This window comes from Nyctereutes procyonoides, unplaced genomic scaffold, assembly GCF_905146905.1.
Source record: "Nyctereutes procyonoides isolate TBG_1078 unplaced genomic scaffold, NYPRO_anot_genome, whole genome shotgun sequence".
Taxonomy (NCBI): Eukaryota; Metazoa; Chordata; class Mammalia; order Carnivora; family Canidae; genus Nyctereutes; species Nyctereutes procyonoides.
In genome coordinates, this window is record NW_026575142.1 from 30,495,552 (window position 1) to 30,516,337 (window position 20,786).

Genomic DNA, 20,786 nt, shown 5'->3' on the forward strand with positions numbered 1-20,786 from the left:
AGAAAGGAAGATAAGTAATTTACCTGATAAACAGTTCAATGTAATGCTCTAAGGATGCTCATGGACTCAGGAGAAGAATGGAACTTTGACAAAAACAGGAAAATATAAGAAAGTACCAATCAGACGTCACAGAGCTGAAGAATAAGATAACTGAACTAAAAGGTACACAAGAGTTTTCAACAACAGACTAGATGAAGCAGGAAAAGGATTAGTGATCTGGAAGACAGGGCATTGGGACTCAACAAAGTAAAGTAGCAAAAAGAAAAAAAAATAATTTGAAAAAGTGAGGATAGCTTAAGGGGCCAATAGGACAACATCAAACAAACAAACAAAAAACATTTGCATTATAGGGGTCTCAGAAGGAGAATAAAGAGACAAAGGAGCAGAAAAATTATATGGAGAAAGAATAGCTGAAAACTTCTCCAACCTGAGGAAGAAAACAAATAACCAGATCCAGGAAATCCAATGACTCTAAAAAAGTCCACTGGAAGGGATCAACACCAGGACACATTATAATTAAAATGTCAACACCTGGGATTCATGGGTGGCTCAGCAATTGAGCATCTGTGTTGGCTCAGGGTGTGATCCTGGGGTCTGGGATCAAACCCCACATCAGGCTCCTTGCAGGGAGCCTGCTTCTCCCTCTGCCTGTGTCTCTGTCTCTCTCTCTGTGTCTCTCATGAATAAATAAATAAAATCTTTAAAAATAAATAAAAAATAAAATAAAATGTCAACAGTGAAATATAAGAAATAGTGAAAGGGATTTTGAGGGAAATGAGGGGAACTGAGTGGGAAAAATTAGAGAGGGAGACACACCATGAGAAACTCACTCTAACTCTGGGAAACAAACAAAGAGTTGTGGAAGAGAAGGTAGGTAGGGGGATGGGGTAACTGTGTGATAGGCACTGAGGAGGGATGGGATGGGATAAACACTGAGTGTTATACTATATGTTGGCAAATTGAATTTAAATTTAAAAAATGTAAAAAATAAATTAGTAAGTAAATAAATAAATAAAAAGTCAATGGTTAAAGAGCCTGCTTCTCCCTCTGCCTGTGTCTCTGCCTCTCTCTCTTTGTGTGTCTCTCATTAATAAATAAATACAATCTTTAAAAGAAAAAAAAAAAGAAAATTTTAGGCCAAAACCCAGGATGTGCATAAAATGCAAAATCCTCAACAATTATTTGCAAACTCAATTCAATATTAAAATGGTTTTGCATAATGATTAAGTGGAATTTATTTCTGGGATGCAAGGATGGTTCAACATCTGCAAATCAATCAATGTGATGTACCACATTAACAAAATAAGGGATACAAAATTCACATGATCATCTCAATAGATGCAGAAAAAGCCTTTGATAAAGTTCAACATCCATTTAAAATAAAAATGCTCAACAATATGGGTATGGAGGGAATATATCTTAACATACTAAAAGGTCATATTTGACAAGCCCACAGCTAATATCATACCGATTGGTGAAAAGCTGTTGCTCTATATCTAGGAAAATGACAAAGATTCCCACTCTCTCCACTTTTATTCAGCATAGCACTGGATATACTTTCCAGAGCAATTTGGGTAAAAGGAGAAGCAGAAGGAGGAGGATAGAGAGGGATAGGAAGAAGGAGAAGAAAAGGAAGAAGAAATGAAAGGCATTCAAATTGGACAGGAAAAAGTAAAACTCCCTAATCATAGATGACAAAATTTTGTACACAATACCCTTAAAGACTCTATTAAAGAACTCTTAAACGTGATAAGCTAATTTAATTAGCTAATTCAGTAAAGTTGCAGGATACTAAATCAATATACAATATCTGTTGTTTTTTTATACGCTAACAACAAGCTATCAGGAAGAGGAATTAAGAAAACAATTCCATTTACAATTGTCCCTAAAAGAATAAAATACTTAGGAACAAATTTGATAAATTTAATTTAAGGAGATGAAAGACCTGTACAATGAAAACTATGGTAATGATTAAAAAATTGAAGACACAAATAACTAGAAAGATATTCCACGCTCATGGATGGGAAGAATTAGTATTATTAAAATGTCCATATTACTCAAAGTAATCTATAGATTTAATGCAACCTCTATTCAAAATTACACGCCTTACATGCCTTTTTTTCACAGAAATAGAACAAACAATCTCAAAACCACAGAAGATCCCCCAAAACCAAAGCAATATCTGGAAAGAACTAAGCTGAAGGCATCATGCTCCCTGATTTCCATGTATATTACAAAGTTTTAGGAACCAAACTGCATGGTGTTGAAATAAAAACAGACCCATAGATCAGTGGAACAGAAAAGGGAGTCCCTAAATAAATTCATGCATATATGGCCAATTAATTTATGAAACAGGAGGCAGGAACATACAGTGAGGAAAAGACAGTCTCTTAATATATGGTGTTAGAACAACTGGAGAGATACAAGCAACAGGATGAAATTAGACCACTATATACTCAATGTAAAATTAACTAAAAATGGGCTAAAGACCGGAATGCTAAGACCTGAAACCATAAAACTCCGAGAAGAAAACAAATGCTATCAGTTGTTTGACATCGATCTTGGTGATGAATTTTTGGATCTGATTCCAAAGTCAAAGATAAGAAAAACCTCAGTGAAGATATCACCTCAAAACTGTCAGAATGGCTACCATCAAAAAGACAAGAAATAAGTGTTGGCAAAAATGTAGAGAAAAAAGACTGTCATGCACTGCTGGTGGGAATGTAAACTGGAACAGCCATTATGGGAAACAGTATGGAGGTTCCTTAAAATATTAAATCTAGAACTATACCATATGATACAGAAATTTCTCTTCTGGGTATTTATCTAAAGAAGACAGAAATACAAATTTTGATGTTATATATGCACCCATATGTTCATTGCAACATTATTACAATAGCCAAAATATGGAAATATCCTTAGCTTCCATCAATGGTTAATGAATAAATAAGTGGTATATATACAATGGAATACTCAGCCATAAAAAAGAATCAAGTCTTGCCATTTGCAACAACATGGATGGAATTCTATGGAATTACACTAAGTAAAATCAGTCAGAAAAAGACAAACACTGTATGATTTCTCCTACAGAGGAATCTAAACAACAAATGAATAAACAAAACTAATACAGAGATTGGTGGTTGCAAGAGGGGCTGGGAGAAATGGGTGGATGAGGTCAAGAGTTACAGTTACAGTTATAAAATAAATAACAGCTATAAAATAAATGAGTTATAAAATAAATAAATCGCAGGGATATAATTTACAGCAAGATCATTATAGCCAATAATACTGTGTTGCAAATTTGATAGGTGCTGAGTTAATCCTAAAAGTTCTCATCATAAGAAAAAAGTTTTGTAACTTTATATGGTAATAGATGTTAACTGGACTTATTGTGGTGATCATTTCACAGTGTATGCAAATACTATATTACTATGTTGAAATGAATATAATCTTATATGTCAATCATACCTCATCTTAAAAGAAAGGCATGTGGTGTTCAGAAATTCCTGTTATAAAGATGTGTCTAACTCACAGACGCACCAAATAAGTAAATAAAGACAACCAGTATAAATATTGCATTTTATGTAACTTTTATGGTAACCCATTTGAGTTCTCCATTTTAAAATGCTGATTTGTTCCATATTTTAAGGCTTAATTACTTAAGTAACTCTTAAAAGAAGTTAATACATCGGTATTAACTAAGTGACTCTTAAAAGAAGAAATACCATTGGCCACAAATATTTTAAATGATGCTCAGTGAAGATTTTCCTTCTTTTCTTAAAGTGATCGTTCTGTATGCAAGCAGCTGTTACCTTAATTATCCCATATCTGATATAAAATTTATGTTCTTAGAGTTAAAAGTGAGGATTTCTTAAAAATCCGAAATAGTGTTTATATGTTTTTTTCTGAATAGGTATCACATTTATCCATTTTATCACAACATGGTATATAAAACAAAGCAAGAAATGCATTATTATAATAGTATAAACAGCATCTAAAATGTTCAAAATTATTTAGAAGAATATGCTTACTGCATATCTTAAACGTGTCTATGTACAAACATACAAATATTGACATAACTACCTGTAAAATGATACAGGTCTTTGGAATGCACAAATGTAATATTCAATGTTTCAGTCATTTGCTAGAAGCCAAAGATGTCTATAGTTATTTGTGTTTTTTTTTTTTCTGAGAGAGACATTTCAAAAGCATACAAGGGTGTACAAAACCAGTTACTTAGCTATCAAGCCTCTGACAATCCAGCCCCACCATCTCAACAAGATTTGATTACTCTATTTTGGTCTTATCTGAAGTAATTTAGAAAGGAAAAAAAATCAGATTTAGTTAATATGATGTTAACATCACTATGCTACTTATAACGCATTATAGGTGGCAAACATTATTTGCATTAATCGTGATTTTATTCTATATGGAGAAAGTAATTACATATCTAAAGAAACAACTTCTATTTACATAGAAATGGGGTCTGCAGCATATTTGTAAAGTTGGAGATCTTCAAAGGTCTCAGGACATATCTTTTCTAAGCACCAAGAGTTTGCTTTATAATACTAGATTACTAGGATGACAATACTGCCACTAAATATTCTGATTTTTATAATACCCACTTAAAATATGTTCAACTATCTAGAGCATGGCTTACAGTTAATCACAAACAAGCTGAATTTGTCAACATCATTTTGCAAGCACTATCATTATTTCCAAGTGGATATTTCTTCCATGGCTGATAACTGAACATTCTAATTATAAATAGTACCATAAATTGCTGGAATCCATAAGAAATAATGTTTAAGGGTCAAAGAATCATACAGGCAATTGGCCATTTTTACACTGGAATAGCAAAGCACATAGTTTTTCAACATGAAGTATAAGAACTTTCCAAGCAGGCAAGCAAATAACATATCAAAAAGCACGTTTACTCTGTATTTGGCAAGATAAAGCAAAGCAAAAAGATCTTATGGAAAGAAACCTGTTAGGCTGCATATTCTGCAATGTCTTTGCAAGTAAACTATTTTTCTCTCCTAGAAAAGAAAATAGTTCATATTTCTCATTATATGCATGCACAGTACATCCCTGCTATGGCCCAGGTATACAGAACCCCAGAGATCCAGATGTTCTGAGATATTGTGAGATATAGAGATTACTAATATAGAAGATTATACAACACATGTAAACTCACCCTTCTAATCTTACATCCGGTAGACTTCTGTTAAGGGCAATCAAATCACTGGCCATAAGGTTAAACTGATTGATTTTAAACAGTTCTTTCATTTTCTCCTGGTCATCCTTAGGAATCAGCACAGCCTTTCCCATTTCTCCTGGCCCTTCTTGATTTCTTGAAATAACAGCTGTAAGACACACACAGGTACACACACACATACAAACATACAGATAATGAACTGAATAAACTCATGTGTTAGATTAGATTTTACAATCTATTATTTATACACTGGCTTAATAATATAATCATCCAGTCTTTATTGCTTACCTACAAACCATACACTACACTAATGAAACGCCTATTTTAATCCATTATCTCAATGCTGTGTGTGGTCTTTTAAGTGAAGAAATATTACATGACTTGATTAATCATTAAGATTTAATAATTAAGCAAGTCAAACCCCAAATCTTAAAACTTCTCTGTCATATTTTTAAAAAATATTTTATTTATTTATTCATGAGAGACACACACTGAGAGAGGTGAAGACACAAGCAAAGGGAGAAGCAGGCTCCACACAGGGAACCAATGTGGTACTCGATCCTGGGACTCGGGGATCACGACCTGAGCCAAAGGCAGTGGCTCAATCACTGAGCCACCCAGGCGTCCCATCTGTCATATTTTTTTAAATAAAATTATTAGAGAGGGGATGACCTTGGATACTGGGCAAAGTTGTACAAAATAAAAGAGAACTTTTGAAAATATACCAAGATAAATTTATTCTCACATTCAACTAAATGTTTTGATATTTTACATGTCTCTCCTCCCACTACATCTTTATAAAAGCAAGCAACTTTGATAATCCTTCATCTCAATTGCAATTTGACTCCCCGTCAAAGCATTTTCAAAAAAATACAAGGACTTTCATAGTGGTGACATATAATTTCAAATGTCAAGTTGAATTTGAAACTATGTGCCCAGTAAGTGGAACTTCACAACAATATTCTAGGCTTGATTATTTATTAAGATAACTTAGGATCCCATATAAGATTAATGTTTTGGTCATTGCCCTACAAGTTATCACTACACTAATGTCCCTTTTTGCTCCAAAGTACATGTTTCAATGTGTGTGTGTTTGCATGCATATGTGTGTATGTATGTTAATATATAATTTTAAAAATCTAGTCAACCCTTAATTTACTCTTCATAATGATGTTAAGTTAAAATGAAAGGAGTGTGGTCTCGTCTCGACTCTTACAATGTGTTGCTATTTCATAGTTCCTAACACATTAATTGTACTGAAATGAGCTTCCCACATTACTTAATAGGGCAAATATTTGGATCCAGATTACCTTAAAAATTGGCAAAATTTATAAAGGATATAAAGCTTGTCAAAATAATTTGTAAATTATTATACTTCATAAAAATACAAATTCCAAAATAATAAAATAGGCTTGAAACTAGAAAATAGTAAACAAACTTTTGTCTTCCTTGATGTTTATAGTTAGAGAACACCAAGCCTGATATTGCTAGGACTAATAATAAACAGTTGGATCACCCAGCTGACTATTACCTTTGAAAGGTTATCCTGACTTTGGAATGGCATGAGTCAGACTATAAAGGAGAATAAGTGTCTCTGAGAACCTTCAGATATGAGCATCAAGAAGGTAATAAGCCTGGAAATCCTCTGATACACAGGAAAATAGTAAGAATTGGGGAAAATTTTAAATGAAAAAATTACGTGTTTCCAACTTGAAACTATTTAAGAAGCTCTATCATCTGAAGAAAGTGTCTAAAGAGCCTCATTCAGTTTATGAAGCAAAAGTAGAAATGATGGCAGGAATTTTATGAGAAAGCACATTTTAATCAATTTAAGAAATAAAATTCTAACAGCAATATTTTACTTTCAGAGTTAGTAGCTTATTATCCCCCAAATAAGATGAAGTTAGTGGAGTTGGCTTTCAGTGAATTTGTGCTCTTGGTGAGATGCTGGATTCAGAGAAGTACTGAGGTTCCTTCCATTCCTAGGGTTTCTTTTTCAAGTACTGATACCACAAAAATTGTTAATGAATTTCCATAGTTCTCTATAACTTTCAAATAAAGAACATATCAGGCTACATGATACCTACTTACCATTAATATTTTATATGTGTGTCCTATTTTTTTTAATTAAGGTTACAGACCAGAATATGTCATCTATCTGTATGTATGGAGATATAAAGATATATTCATATACTTTATCTATCTATAGACCAGTGTATGTCATCTCTCTCTCTATAGATAGATAAGGCATACATGTGTATCTATATCTCCATACATACAGATAGATGACATATTCTGGTCTGTATCCTTAATGCCAGAAAAGCAGGATTAATTTTTTTTCTGACGATTTTTTTGACTTTTGCAGACCATAAAGAATGACCTTAAAAACATTAAATATCTCAAAAAATATAACAGAGAAAAAATAAAAATGGCTCATTAGTCCACTTCCCAGAGATAACCACTATTTATATTTGGTTCATATTCTTTTCCCTCTTTCTGTTGATATAGACTAGTCAAAATATATTAGTGTCTTTTCACACACATGGAATAATACTATTAATACTAAAACTTTATTTTTTCAAAGTATTTCTTGCCTCTACTTTTACGTAGATTGATCTTATTCTTTTTAGTGGCTTTGTTGTATTCTATTCAATAAACCTAAGTTTATTTAACTGATATCCCAGTTGAATAGGGGGCTTGTTTTCAGATCTTTACTATTATAAATGATGCTGCATAATATTTATAACAATATTATCTTCATTACAAAGACTAATAAACATCTCTCAAGTACTCATGAGGTGCCACTTTCTTACACACTTTATAGACATTTCATTCAATTCTCAAAGGATAGTGAAATCTAGACATGTTATGTAACTTGCCTAAGCTCACCTATCTAGAAAGTCATGCGGTTAGAAACGACGAATACCCACCATGTGCTTCGACATGGATGGAGCTGGAGGGTATTATGCTGAGTGAAGTGAGTCAATCGGAGAAGGACAAACATTATATGGTCTCATTCATTCAGGGAATGTAAAAAATAGTGAAAGGGATTAAAGGGGAAAGGAGAGAAAACGAGTGGGAAATATCAGAGAGGGAGACAGAACATGAGAGACTCCTAACTCTGGGAAACGAACTAGGGGTGGTGGAAAGGGAGGAGGGCGGGGTGTGGGGGTGACTGGGTGACGGGCACTGAGGGGGGCACTTGATGGGATGAGCACTGGGTGTTATGATATGTTGGCATATTGAATTCCAATAAAAAATATATATATTAAAAAATAAAGTAATGAAGTGGTAATTACAACTCAGGTCTGTCTGATTCTAGAGCTAAAGCTCAACACTCACTCAGCAAATACTCCTGTGCATGCATTTTTGTATGACTTGTGTTAGTACACACGGTACATTTATAAACATGGTATCGCTGAGTCAAAGGTTATGCAATATTTGAACTTCAAGATGTATTTTCAAATTAATCTCCAAAAAGTTTTACCAATTAGCAATTCCTTATTGCAGAAAATCAGAGCACTACTTTCTCCATACTCTTGTCAGCATTGTATAGTATTATCTTCCCCCCCCAAAATGATAGGCAAAATAATTATATCTTAGTATTGTTTCAATTTTCATTTCTTTAATCATTCACTGTTTTAGTAATAAAATGTATATATTTAAATATCATTCTTGTCATCAGCTGTTGCATTATACCTCATATGCCTATCATCTCTGTTTTGGAGAAATGGCATAAAATTCTCAAGAAAGTTGGTTTGTGTGTGTGTGTGTGTGTGTGTGTGTGTGCAGTACATTATTCATTTTCTGTATCACCACATATATCCAAATTCCTTGTTTTATTTCTGTCCTTAATGCCTTTGGAATTCCTTTCTGGGGTAAACACAGCCAGTTGTCATGCTGCAAGTTCCCATTATTCAATTCAACAATCAGTTAAGGTTTCTTTTTTTACTTTTTTATTTATTTTTAAATAAATAAAGAGAGAGAGAGGCAGAGACACAGGCAGAGGGAGAAGTAGGGTGCCTGATGCGGGACTCGATCCTGGGACCCCAGGATCACACCCTGGTCCGAAGGCAGCCGCCCAACCTCTGAGCCACCCAGGGATCCCTCAGTTAAGGGACTCAGCAGGACTTGGGCAAGGTAACCGACAAGAGAAGACTAGGAACACACCATTTAAAGTTGCTTTTTTTCCTCATAAAAATGATGGCAGTTATGGAAAGAGAGAAGAAAAACTTTTTGAAAACTAACGTGATATGAATTAATACATGTATACATACATGCATATGTACATGTTATTTTAAAAGAGCAAAGAGCTCAAGGGAAAAATAACATTAAAAGAGCTGTTCAAAAATTTTCTTAAATTTTAAAAGTCCTTCAGAAAATAAAAAAGTGATTAAAGAATTTGAGGTCAAGAATTCTTAGAAATTAAGAAATCAACTCACCATTTACATTTCTTTTAGATTCCCTCTATAGGGGCACCTGAGTGGCTCATGGATGACCATCTGCTTTTGGCTCAGGTCGTGATCCTGTGACCCCGGGGATCGAGTTCGACGTGGGCCTCCCCGCAGGGAGCCTGCTTCTCCCTCTGCCTGTGTCTCTGCCTCTCTCTGTGTGTCTCATGAATAAATAAATGAAGTCTTTAAAAAAAATAAAAAATAAATAAATTCCCTTTATACACTCCAACAGGTGTATATCACATTGCAGAAAAAATGCACCAGAGTCCCCAAAATGCTACCAAGCCTAGGAAGCAGTCAGGAGTTAACATTTATTTCAAGTGGAAAAATGTGACACTCAGCATCTTATGGCATGAAGATCAAGTTAAGGCACACAAAAGTACTTGGATTTTGCAATATATTCAAAGGTACAGCCATTTGCTTTGCTTAGCATTCTCAAGACAATAGTTTTGTCAGTGGTAGTAAGTATGATCATGTTATAGAATTAACATCAATAAAAACAAAACTGTCATAAACAGTATCCTTAAACTTAGAACCAGTTAGCAGCACCTATAATCATTCTCCTTAATTATTCTCATTTTCTTAGAGGAGAATAGATAACAACTTAATGTGTATCAGGTTAAGTGTTTCCTCCCTAAAGTTAAATACTTTTTTATAATAACCTCTAATGAATGCATGTTTGACATTTTATATTTCTTTTCTTTTGCATGAGCAGATCTGACATTTTTCACCTTGTTCAAGCAAAAAAGAAAAAGAATGCTAAGTAATTAAAATGTGGAACTAGCCTTTTTCTTTTTCTGAGTGTTACTTGGAAGAATGCATCTTGCTAGACAAGCCAGTATTTTTCCTTCAATTAATATAAATAGGAAATGGGACAGATTACGGGATTGGGTATGTAGTTTATCTCTGATCTGTAATTTGTTTAAAAAGCAACTCCTATTTTTTTCTAACCTGTTCATTTCTCTCCTCTATGTAGCTTAAAAAAGAAAAAAAGACCACCGACATCCACACAATATCATGTCCCCCAAAGCCAAACTTTAAAAAAAATGAAGCATCATTAAAGTATTTATTTAACTTTTCTGCTCTAACAGGCAAATGTAACACAAAAGGCAACAAAATCTACATTTTGATTTCATGATTATTAATTTGAATATGAATGGAAATGTCCCGATTCTAAAGCTGGTTTGAACTGCAAAAGTAATATACTGTGCTGTAAGTCATTTTTTCCCTAATTATATGGTGAAATCATTAAAAAATAATGATTAAGCTCAGTCAAAATGACATTGTAAAGCTTGTAGAAATATAAAAGCAGAATCTTTACATATATGTGCATGTGTATTTTTTAAACATAGTTCACACTGCAAAGATTTTAAGGAGATTTACTTTTATCTTAGAATTCCTATTGCTAAGGAGGATAACTACCTAAATATAAACAAACTGATCAATCTATCAATGGGATACTACATATTAATTTCATTATTGGTTATGTACATTGTATTATGAACATGCTTTTTTCAATTGCAGACATGTCCCCTTAACAAAGAGCATTGTTTATTTGCAAAAAGAGAGATAAGACAATCTGTATCTAGAAAAAAAACTAAGTGAGAAAAAATTTGTTTATTTTATGTATATCTTATTTATTTATTTGTTTATTTCAGAGAGAGAGAGAGAGAGCGCATGAGCCATGGGAGTTGGTGAACAGAGGGAGAGGGAGAGAGAATCCCAAGTGGAATCTTGCTGAGCACAGAGCTTGTTCCTCAGCTCAATCCCAGGACCCAGAGATCATGACCTGAGCAGAAATCAAGAGCTGGACATTTAACAGACTGAGCCACCCAGGTGCTCCTTAAGTTGACTGATTATTATTTATTTATTTATTTATTTATTTATTTATTTATTTATTTTTATATAAGATTTTATTTATTCATGAGAGACACACAGAGAGAGAGGCAGACACACAGACAGAGACAGAAACTGGCTCCCTGCTGGGAGCCCAATGCAGGACTCGATTCCAGGACCCTGGGATCACAACCTGAGCCAAAGGCAGATGCTCAACCTCTGAGCTGCCCGTGCGCCCCCTTAAGTTGATTTTAGAGTAATAACTTTATTCGGTTAAAGAACACAGTAATACATGATGTATGTTAGTAAAAGCATCATATTAAACCAAAGCCTAATGTTATTCCATGTGCCATGCTCTCCAGGGAATTACATCAAATCGCATTTACATTTTCAAATTTACTTAGTTGATCATTTCCGTATATTTGCCTTTAAAAATGTTCTTTTTGGTGGCAATACAGCTCTTCCCTCTCTTTTATCGTCTGTTTGTCAAATTAATAAATTTAAAACTCTGACTTTCAGTCTCTCCCATCTTTGAATACTGATCCTTCATTGCTAATCAATCAATTTCTCTAAGACAGCATTTTTTGTCTCATCAATCCTAAATGTGTTTGTGGTAGAGTTAGAGATGAGGAAATCAAACCAGCAGTGGGACCACACTTCCACCATCAAACTATTTTGCCTTCTCCCCACAGTTCCCTGGGCCATGCTTGTTTGCTAATTCTAAAGACCCCGAATTTGTCAAGGGTAATTTTTGTTTAGGAACAAGGAACTTTATATTTACTTACTTCGGCGTATTTCTGTTCGAAACAGTAACAGACTTTAAATATAATAACAAACGCTGAATATATATTTAACCATCAAATTCATTCTGTTTAATGTATAAATAGCAATTCACCTACTATCTCTTTGAAGAACTATATACAACTTTTATGAATCTGACACATTTGACAATAACATTTTTTTTATCCTAGCCATTACATGGTGTTCTGATTTCTGTCCATTACATTTCAGCAACTAGATTTTTATGTGGCAAGAAAGTTGTAAATAGCAAGTCCTTGACTAGATCAAGTCCAGCAGACATTAGCTACTGTTTCCCAGGAGGGTGCCTCCCATTAAGCATTAATAAGGTAGTAGTTTCATCAGATAGCTAAGTGAGAGATCATCTGCAGAACCGAAGGAAGGGTCACTGATTTCCAACCAAATTTTTTCCAACCAATTTTTTATTTTTAAAAATTTAAAATTTTTTCCAACCAATTTTTTATTTTTAAATAAAAATATATAAATTGTATGATAAAAATAATATATGCTCATTTAAAAGAAAAGAAGATGATAGAGATAAAGATGAGAGAGAGACTGAGTGGGAGGTTAGGTAGGCATTATGAAAAAGAAAATGAACAATCATTGAAACTCCTGCTTGACTGATTAATCTCCGCAGAGACATACTATTTAAAATAGAATCATTCAAACACACAGAGTTTTATCATTTCATTTAGCATGGTCATCATTATGAATGCTCATTTTTATCCTTTGAAAAGCAATTGTGGGAATCTTTCTAAATAAATATGTAAATCCATATCTACTTTCTATTGGCTGCAAAATATGCCATAGCTTGGCTATACCATGATTTACTTAACCAATCCTTTCTCACTGAACATTTATGTTGTGTCAATAATTTCTATTATAAATCGTGATTCAATTAATATACTTCCTTATGCATCCATCCTTAAAAATTTCTCTGAAAATATGTTTTGAAAAAGTGGCAGAAATTTAATGAAGAAACATATTAACCATGCTATATAGGAATTATTCTTTTTATCACCTCTAACTTTCCATATTTCCTTTGGCTGGGAAATTTCTTCTATTCCTGATGACCAAATAGTCCCTGTTCACCAATATCAACTTTAAGGAAAGGTACATGTTCTCTCCTCTATGATTCTATAGCTCGTTTACCTTACTCCATTATCCTATTATAATAGTTAATTATTGGGGGATCCCTGGGTGGCTCAGCAGTTTAGCGCCTGCCTTTGGCCCAGGGCCCAATCCTGGAGTCCCGGGATCGAGTCCCGCGTCGGGCTCCCGGCATGGAGCCTGCTTCTCCCTCTGCCTGTGTTTCTGCCTCTCTCTCTCTCTCTATGTCTATCATAAATAAATAAAAATAAATTTAAAAAAATAGTTAATTATTCCTACCTGTTCACATGTTATGGCAGAGTGTCTAACTATTGAGTCCATTTTCTCTGCTACCTGTGCACATAGCCCATACAGCATTCCCCAGCCTCCTCTGCAGCTAAATGCGTCTTGTAACTGAGGATAGACATGATATGATCCAAACCCAGGCCTAGTGATTCTCCATGTTCTTTCCCTCAATACAACAATTCCAGAAGCCACGTTGAAAACAGCAGGGCTGGGGCACTTGGGTGGCTCAGTCTGTTAAGTGTCTGACTGTGGATTTCAGCTCAGATCTCAGGGTTGTAAGATCAAGCCCTGCATCAGGGTCCACGCAGGGTATGGAGCTGGCTTAAGATTCTCTATCTCCCTCTCTCCTCCCCCGCCAAAAAAGAAAGAAAGAAAAGTAAAGAAAACAGTAGAGCCAAAATAAGAAGACAGCAACATGGGGGTGTGAATCACCACTTCGAGGAGAGCCACTGACTGATAAGGTACATATGTTGCATAATTTACATGAAAGAAAGACAACTATATTTTGCTAAACAGTTGGGATTTTGGACCTATCTATTATACATAATAGTGTTATTTTTATTAATGCACTTTGCTCTTTCCCCTTTAGTCTATGAAGACTCACCAATGCATTTTACCTCAAATCGGTGCTGGTACTGTTTTTTGTTTGTTTGTTTTTTAAATTAGGTTTTATTTTTTATTTATCTATTCATGAGAGACACACAGAAAAAGGAAGAGAGAGAGGCGGATTCCCCACTGGGAGCTGGATGCTGGACTTGATCCTAGGACCTGAGGATCATGCCATGGGCCAAAGACAGATGACGCTCAATTACTGAGCCACCCAGGCGTCCCATGACACTGGGTTTTAGAACCAGAAAGAATTCAATGCGGGAGACCAAGAGAAGCCAATGTAAGTATCAGAGGAGCAACAGGCTGAAGAGACCACTGCGAGCTTTGGGTCCCAGTGCCTGGTACTATTCATTCATCAGTGAACAAGTTGAAAAAGGTAGAAGAAAGCTTTCAGACAACCTAGTTCTATGGAAAGACTGATGAACAGAGGAGTTAAAATAGAGGTTTTTACCATCTGAGAGATATGTAGAAGAGATTGTGGTATTTAAAAAATGAAAAACCTCTAGTTTACTAACTAGAATTTAAATTAAAACTTTAAAAATACTATTTTGTATACTTGAAATTTGTTAAAAGAGTAGATCCAATGTTCTCACCATAAGGGAAAAAAAAAAAAAACCAAAAGCAGAACTATGTGAGGTGACAGATATGTCAATTACTTTCTAAGGCCATACCACCCTGAACGTTCCCAATCTCATCTGATCTCGGAAGCTAAGCAGGGTCGGGCCTGGTTAGTACTTGGATGGGAGACACATATATTCAAATACCACATTGTAGGGACGCCGGGTGGGCAGCTGCCATTGGCTCAGGTCATGACCCCGGGATCCCAGGATCGAGTCCCATATCTGGCTTCTGCGAGGAGCCTGCTTCTCCCTCTGCCTGTGTCTCTGCCTCTCTCTCTCTCTCTCTCTCTCTGTGTCTGTCATGAATGAATAAATTAATCTTTAAAAAACAAAACCAAAAAAATACAACAAAAAAACCCCCCAAATACCACATTGTACATCATAAATCTAAAAGATTTTTGTCAATTATACCTCAGTTAACTTAGAAACATAATGAATGAATGAATGAATGAATGAATGAATGTTATATGTCAATGCACATGAGTACTATAGTGGGTGCCCATATCACACCTTCCTATAATGCTTTATACAAGAAAATGAAACATAGCTTATAGCCTTTAACTCAAGAATTCTTTAAAAAAATTATATTCTCAGGAAGTATAGATACGATATGTCCAATGTTTTACCAACATAGGTGATTAAAGTCGTATTATGTGTCTGTACATGCAGGTGAAAATAAATGTATATTCTCTCCCTGTATATAGGCATATGCACACACAGTAAATACTATATGCTGTATTATATATAATGAAACCATACAATAATAAAAAATTTCCTAGACAAAAGTATTTAATGATATGGAAGATGTTCATATTATCATCAAATGAGAAAAAGAGATCATGGACGAATGTTACAAAATGCCCATTTCTATAAAAAAATTAAGTTCCATGATGTATGTGTCCTTGTCAACAGTGAAGATTAGTAGCTATTCATTAGATTAGGAGAGCTTTTACATCCTTTCTTTTGAATTATCTGTATTTTCTCAAGCAGCCCATTGCCTCGTAAGGTGATTTCAGCCCACATTAATCAGAAATCTGGCTTCAGTGAAGAGAGACACAACTTGCTGTGACAGTGACAGGTTCAAAGTAAAGTCAGTAGATAATGGCGACATGAAAAAGGAGGGATCAGAGTTGGGTGGAGTTCCTGAAGGAAGGAAAGCTTCTCACTGTATGAAATGAGTGATGAAAAACAGGTGAAAAACAGGTAGATCACCCAAAAAGAATTATGCTTTTTTTCCCCAGCTGGAAAGTTCTTTCCAGGAGCTTCAGTACAACTTACAGATAAGGAAAACATTTAGTAGCTGAGCAAAGACAAGTAGCAAAGTTCTTGGTTTGTTTTTAGGAAAAAGCAAATTCCTATATTAGTATAAAATGTTTTACTTTGTTTTTCATAATCCTCCTTAAAAAACGTTGTACACATCTATTAAGCTAGGGCTATTCTTACATACAGTAAGAGGTTGTTTGGCACATGTTAGAGTCAGAAGTGTTTCCTGGAAACAATTGGCCCAGCTTTTAAAGTGTTCACTGAGGTAATAAAATAATGCTGAAATATGAAATTATTTCCGTCTACATTAAGAATGAGCTTCCTCATTAAAAGTATTTAAAAGGCCCTCATCTTGCAATAGCTCTAGTAATAGCCTTAGTTTGAGATTTAAGTAGGAAATCCCATCTTCCTACCTCTGCCTACACTGCCAAAAAAAAAAAAAATTCTTTGGAAGCAAAAGCAACAATTTAGGCTGTCAGCTGCTTCGGGAAGCCCTCTGTAAAGGCACATTTCAAGTGGAACAATGGTCATTTTATTTATTTTATTTTAGGATTTTACTTATTTGAGAGACAGAGAGAGCAGGAGCAGGGGGAGGGGCAGAGAGAGAGAGGGGAGAGGGAGAAGGAGGCTCCCCACTGAGTGTGGCCTGGCACAGGGCTCTATCCCAGGACCCTGAGATCATGACCTGAGCAGAAGTCAGATGCTGTAATCAACTGAGCCACCCAGGCACCATAACAATGGTCATTTTAAAGAAGCCCCTTACATAGCCCAATATTTAATATAAATTGTTCTTAAGATACACAATGATAAACTCCCAGCATTGATGTATCATCACACATATGATTCATCAAGTTTGTAAAAATATACCCACTTTACCCACCCCCTTAACCCCCTGCCCAGCCTAAAGGGAGAGATAGCTTGAGGTCATGATCTACACTAATCTTCGAGCAGTAGCTGATTAAGTTGGGCCACTGGTAAGGGACTTAAAAGAACCCAATTGGAGAGCTGATGACAAGAAGTTCCGATGAAATATAGGAGTGGTCCCCTTCGAAAGAGCATAAAATACGGATATTCATGTCCCATTTAATCTTCCAGAGAAGGCTGACACTGCAGAGGGACCTCAATAATCAGACGCACAAAATTATCTGTTCTATAGCTATCAGTCTTCATTTTTGTTAATCCAAGTGTTTGCTCAAAGGGAAAGATACTAGTAGGCCAGGATAACACAAGGGGCCAGGTTTGACAACATGAAATTCTCTTCATGGTTGATCTGGTTATGGCCAACCAGTGTGCTGATAGCAGAAGACACACAAAGCCATTCATATGGCACCTTCTGCCTAACCAGTATGACATTGGTTCTACTTGACTCCTTTTATCACTGTGGGAAAATATGTTTTCTTGCAGGAAGAGACATATCTGGCATCTTCCTTCTTTGGTCTCAATTCTGTCAGCATCATGACTTGTAGGCTTACAAAATCCCTATTTTCTTTGGATTCTGACATAACTTTACTTCAGACAAAGGGAAGTAGTTTGCAACAAAAGAAATGTGCCCATGAGCTCACCCCCAAATCCACTGGTCTCAACATCTACAAGTAGCAGATCTGATAGAATGGAATAATCTGCTAAAGACTGCTGTTGCATCTTTAGAATGACAAAATCTTGTGGATTTGGGACAGCGTCCCACCATATGTTATAGACCTTACACCGTTATCCAACACATGGCATCTCTCCTGCTGTCAAAATGCACAAGTCCAGAAACTAAGGAAGGTAGTGAGAGCAGCTTCTTTCAGCAAATAGGTAGAAGTGCCCTAGTTTCCACAGAAGAAATGCTTCCCCTAGACAACACAATCTCTGTTAAATTGGAAAGTGAGTATGCCCTCGGGCCATCATAAACTCCTCAAGCTCTTCAACTTAGCAGAGAAAGGGACTACAATCATTGAGGTCGAGGTGATTGATGCTATTTAACAATAGGAAATCAGATTGCTGCCACACAATGGAGGCAAGAACTATTTCTGGAACCTAGAGGTTTCTCTAGATTGCCTCACTTCTATAAAAGGTCAGGTAACAGAATAATGAAGAAATCCAATCAAGGCAGAAGCAATCAAAGGCTTATACCCCAAGATCATATCACCAGATAAAGAATACTATAGCCCAGTCACTGACAGAGTTTAGAAGACACACTGAATGGATGTAGCTTAAAAGAATATACAATTGTCATTTAAGGTCATATGAGAGGTTACATAAGTAATAGGACTAAGGACGCTATATTTTATGTTAATTAAGAATTTCTTCCCTCACTTTTCCCCCCTAGATTATCTTACATAAAGAGTACTGAGGTTTGCCAACATTTTAGATTTTATTTGGGGATACGACTAAACTGACATCAAGTCATAAGGTTATGGTAGGTGATGGGATTCATGTATCCCTTGTATTAGAGACACATTTTTTTTTTCATCTGGAAAAGAAAAGATGCCAAGAATAAAGAGGAATGGAATGCGGAAATTTTCAATTTTCTCTTGCATATCCACACTCCACTCTCTTTCTCAAACTATCCCCAAGGAGGCTGTCCTGTATGGACTATATCTGTGCACTTCCTTCTCTGGCATCAGATTGGATCCGGCCAATGGGAGTAACCAGTAAGAGTTTGGAGGGTGGCAAAAAATAAAGTCAAGATATCTACTCCTTTGGTTCTTCCTTGGATAATAGACATCATCTGTCCCCAAACCAAAGGCCACAGTCTCTGTCAGGTGACCCTCTGCAAAAAGGTATGAGGTTTTTTTTATGACCTCATATAATTGCCTTCTCCCTTTCCATTCAAGGTCTAGGAGTAGTGATGACTTAACCCCTGGTACAACCAACCATTCCTTGTTTTATCTAATCTCTATTGACTCCTGTGTAAATAGTTACTGTATTACACTTTCCTTGGCTACTTGCTGAAGTGTACATCTATTTCCTGCTGATAAAAATTTTTAGAGAAATAAGTGAGAACTGTAGTGGATACCCCACTTACATGATACAGTTTATAGTTAAACCACTCTAATAACCACTCTAATAAGCACTTAACCCATCATTTTCTTTATATTCAATTCTACTTTTCAGTTAAACTCCCTAACATGCTTTCCTAAAAGTCTTCAACATTTTTTGGTGTCATATTCTTCAACCGATTAAAAAATATATGACTATATATCTGTAATATATTATGATTATCTGTTAATGACTAATAAAGGTATTACAGCAAACCAAAAATAGAACATTTAAAGTAAGATAAAAAATTTTAAAAAAATAAAATAATTCTAATACTCTCGTTTTCTACCGCATCCTTGAGGTGCATATAGTACATTCTGGAAATCATTGTCAATAAATAAATCATAGCATGCATTTCTTCTTGCTGTCAAAAAATAGTTGTTTGTTGACATTGTTGGTTCATTGGCTGCTATACAGATGCTATTTCATTCAGGTATTCACCTCACAGTGCTGAGCATGGGGTTGACCCTCTTACTGATTATTCTTAATGGTATAATATCAGGAAAAAGAAAAAGTTAATGGATAGGATTTCTTAGGTCAGAAATAAGGATTAGGTTCAAGTGGTAGATGTGTATTGTGATAATAACATTGTCACATTTCATAGAAAAAGGTATGTTGAGGTATATATATGTGAACTGTATATATATACGTGAATTCTGACGAGGTGTAGTAAGTGGGGTTGTGTGGAATACAAAACCTGGAAAAGGAAGTTTAGAATAGTGAGACACATAGAGTGGAATCATGAAAGAACAATTTGTTTTATTCTAAATATCAATATTTATTCTAAATATCAATCAGAATGTATTCCTTCAAGTCAGGTTAAAATACTGCCAGTTTCTATGACACTAAAAACATCAATAGGTCAATGAAGGTTTGTAAGGTTCACAGTTCTAAATGATCAGATATAATCCTGAAAGAAAGCTTATATGATTCATCAGTAAATTTATAAAAATGAAATTATATCAGTTCTTCAATTTATCTGTCCAGTAATGGACTCAGATTTCCTATTACCTAACTGATTCCTTGATATTTAAATCAGATCCTTTTCAGAAGCCCTAGCAATAATTTCAGTACATCAAAATTAAATGATGTAAATTTGCTACAAGGGGCCCCATCATGTGAAATGTATCATTTTGATAGTTATTTTTTTTTCATAGAGGAAATTTCTACTGGAAGAAAAAAAAGTCCAATGTTCTACCCAAACTGAAAGCTAACCTCAGCCATCCCATATCTAATCACTACCTGCCTCCTACTGCCACCCCTTATGTTTATGTTTTGGACATTCCAACATTTTATTGGCCATCTGCATAAACCAGCTGCTGATCTTTGTAGTTATTCATAGTTATTATAAATCTTATCACTTAACATTAACTTAACTGAATTTTGACTTTCTATTACCTTTGGGCATTTTCTGTTAGTGAATAATAAAAGCAACCAGGATGTTAATAATGTGCCATAATAAAGAAAGATTTTATATTAGTCAAAAAATTAAATAGAACGTTAGCTGAAAAAAAATGAAAAAAAAAAAAGAATGTTAGCTGAATAGTGTAAAAAGGTCATTAAAATTTC

The 20,786-nt window shown here is 35.0% G+C and overlaps 1 protein-coding gene across 6 annotated transcripts in view; it reads right to left on the reverse strand.

Annotated features, from left to right (window-relative positions):
- Nucleotides 1-20,786, reverse strand: part of GALNT13 (polypeptide N-acetylgalactosaminyltransferase 13) — a 539,320-nt gene that overhangs the window by 282,657 nt on the left and 235,877 nt on the right. For 5 of the 6 annotated variants that reach the window (XM_055308339.1, XM_055308341.1, XM_055308340.1 and 2 more), the window contains one exon: nucleotides 5,198-5,366. In XM_055308339.1, the coding sequence (XP_055164314.1) occupies nucleotides 5,198-5,366 (169 nt within the window). Of the gene's footprint in view, nucleotides 1-5,197; nucleotides 5,367-9,660; nucleotides 9,751-20,786 lie in introns of those variants that run through there. The other variant, XM_055308344.1, reaches the window with a different exon arrangement.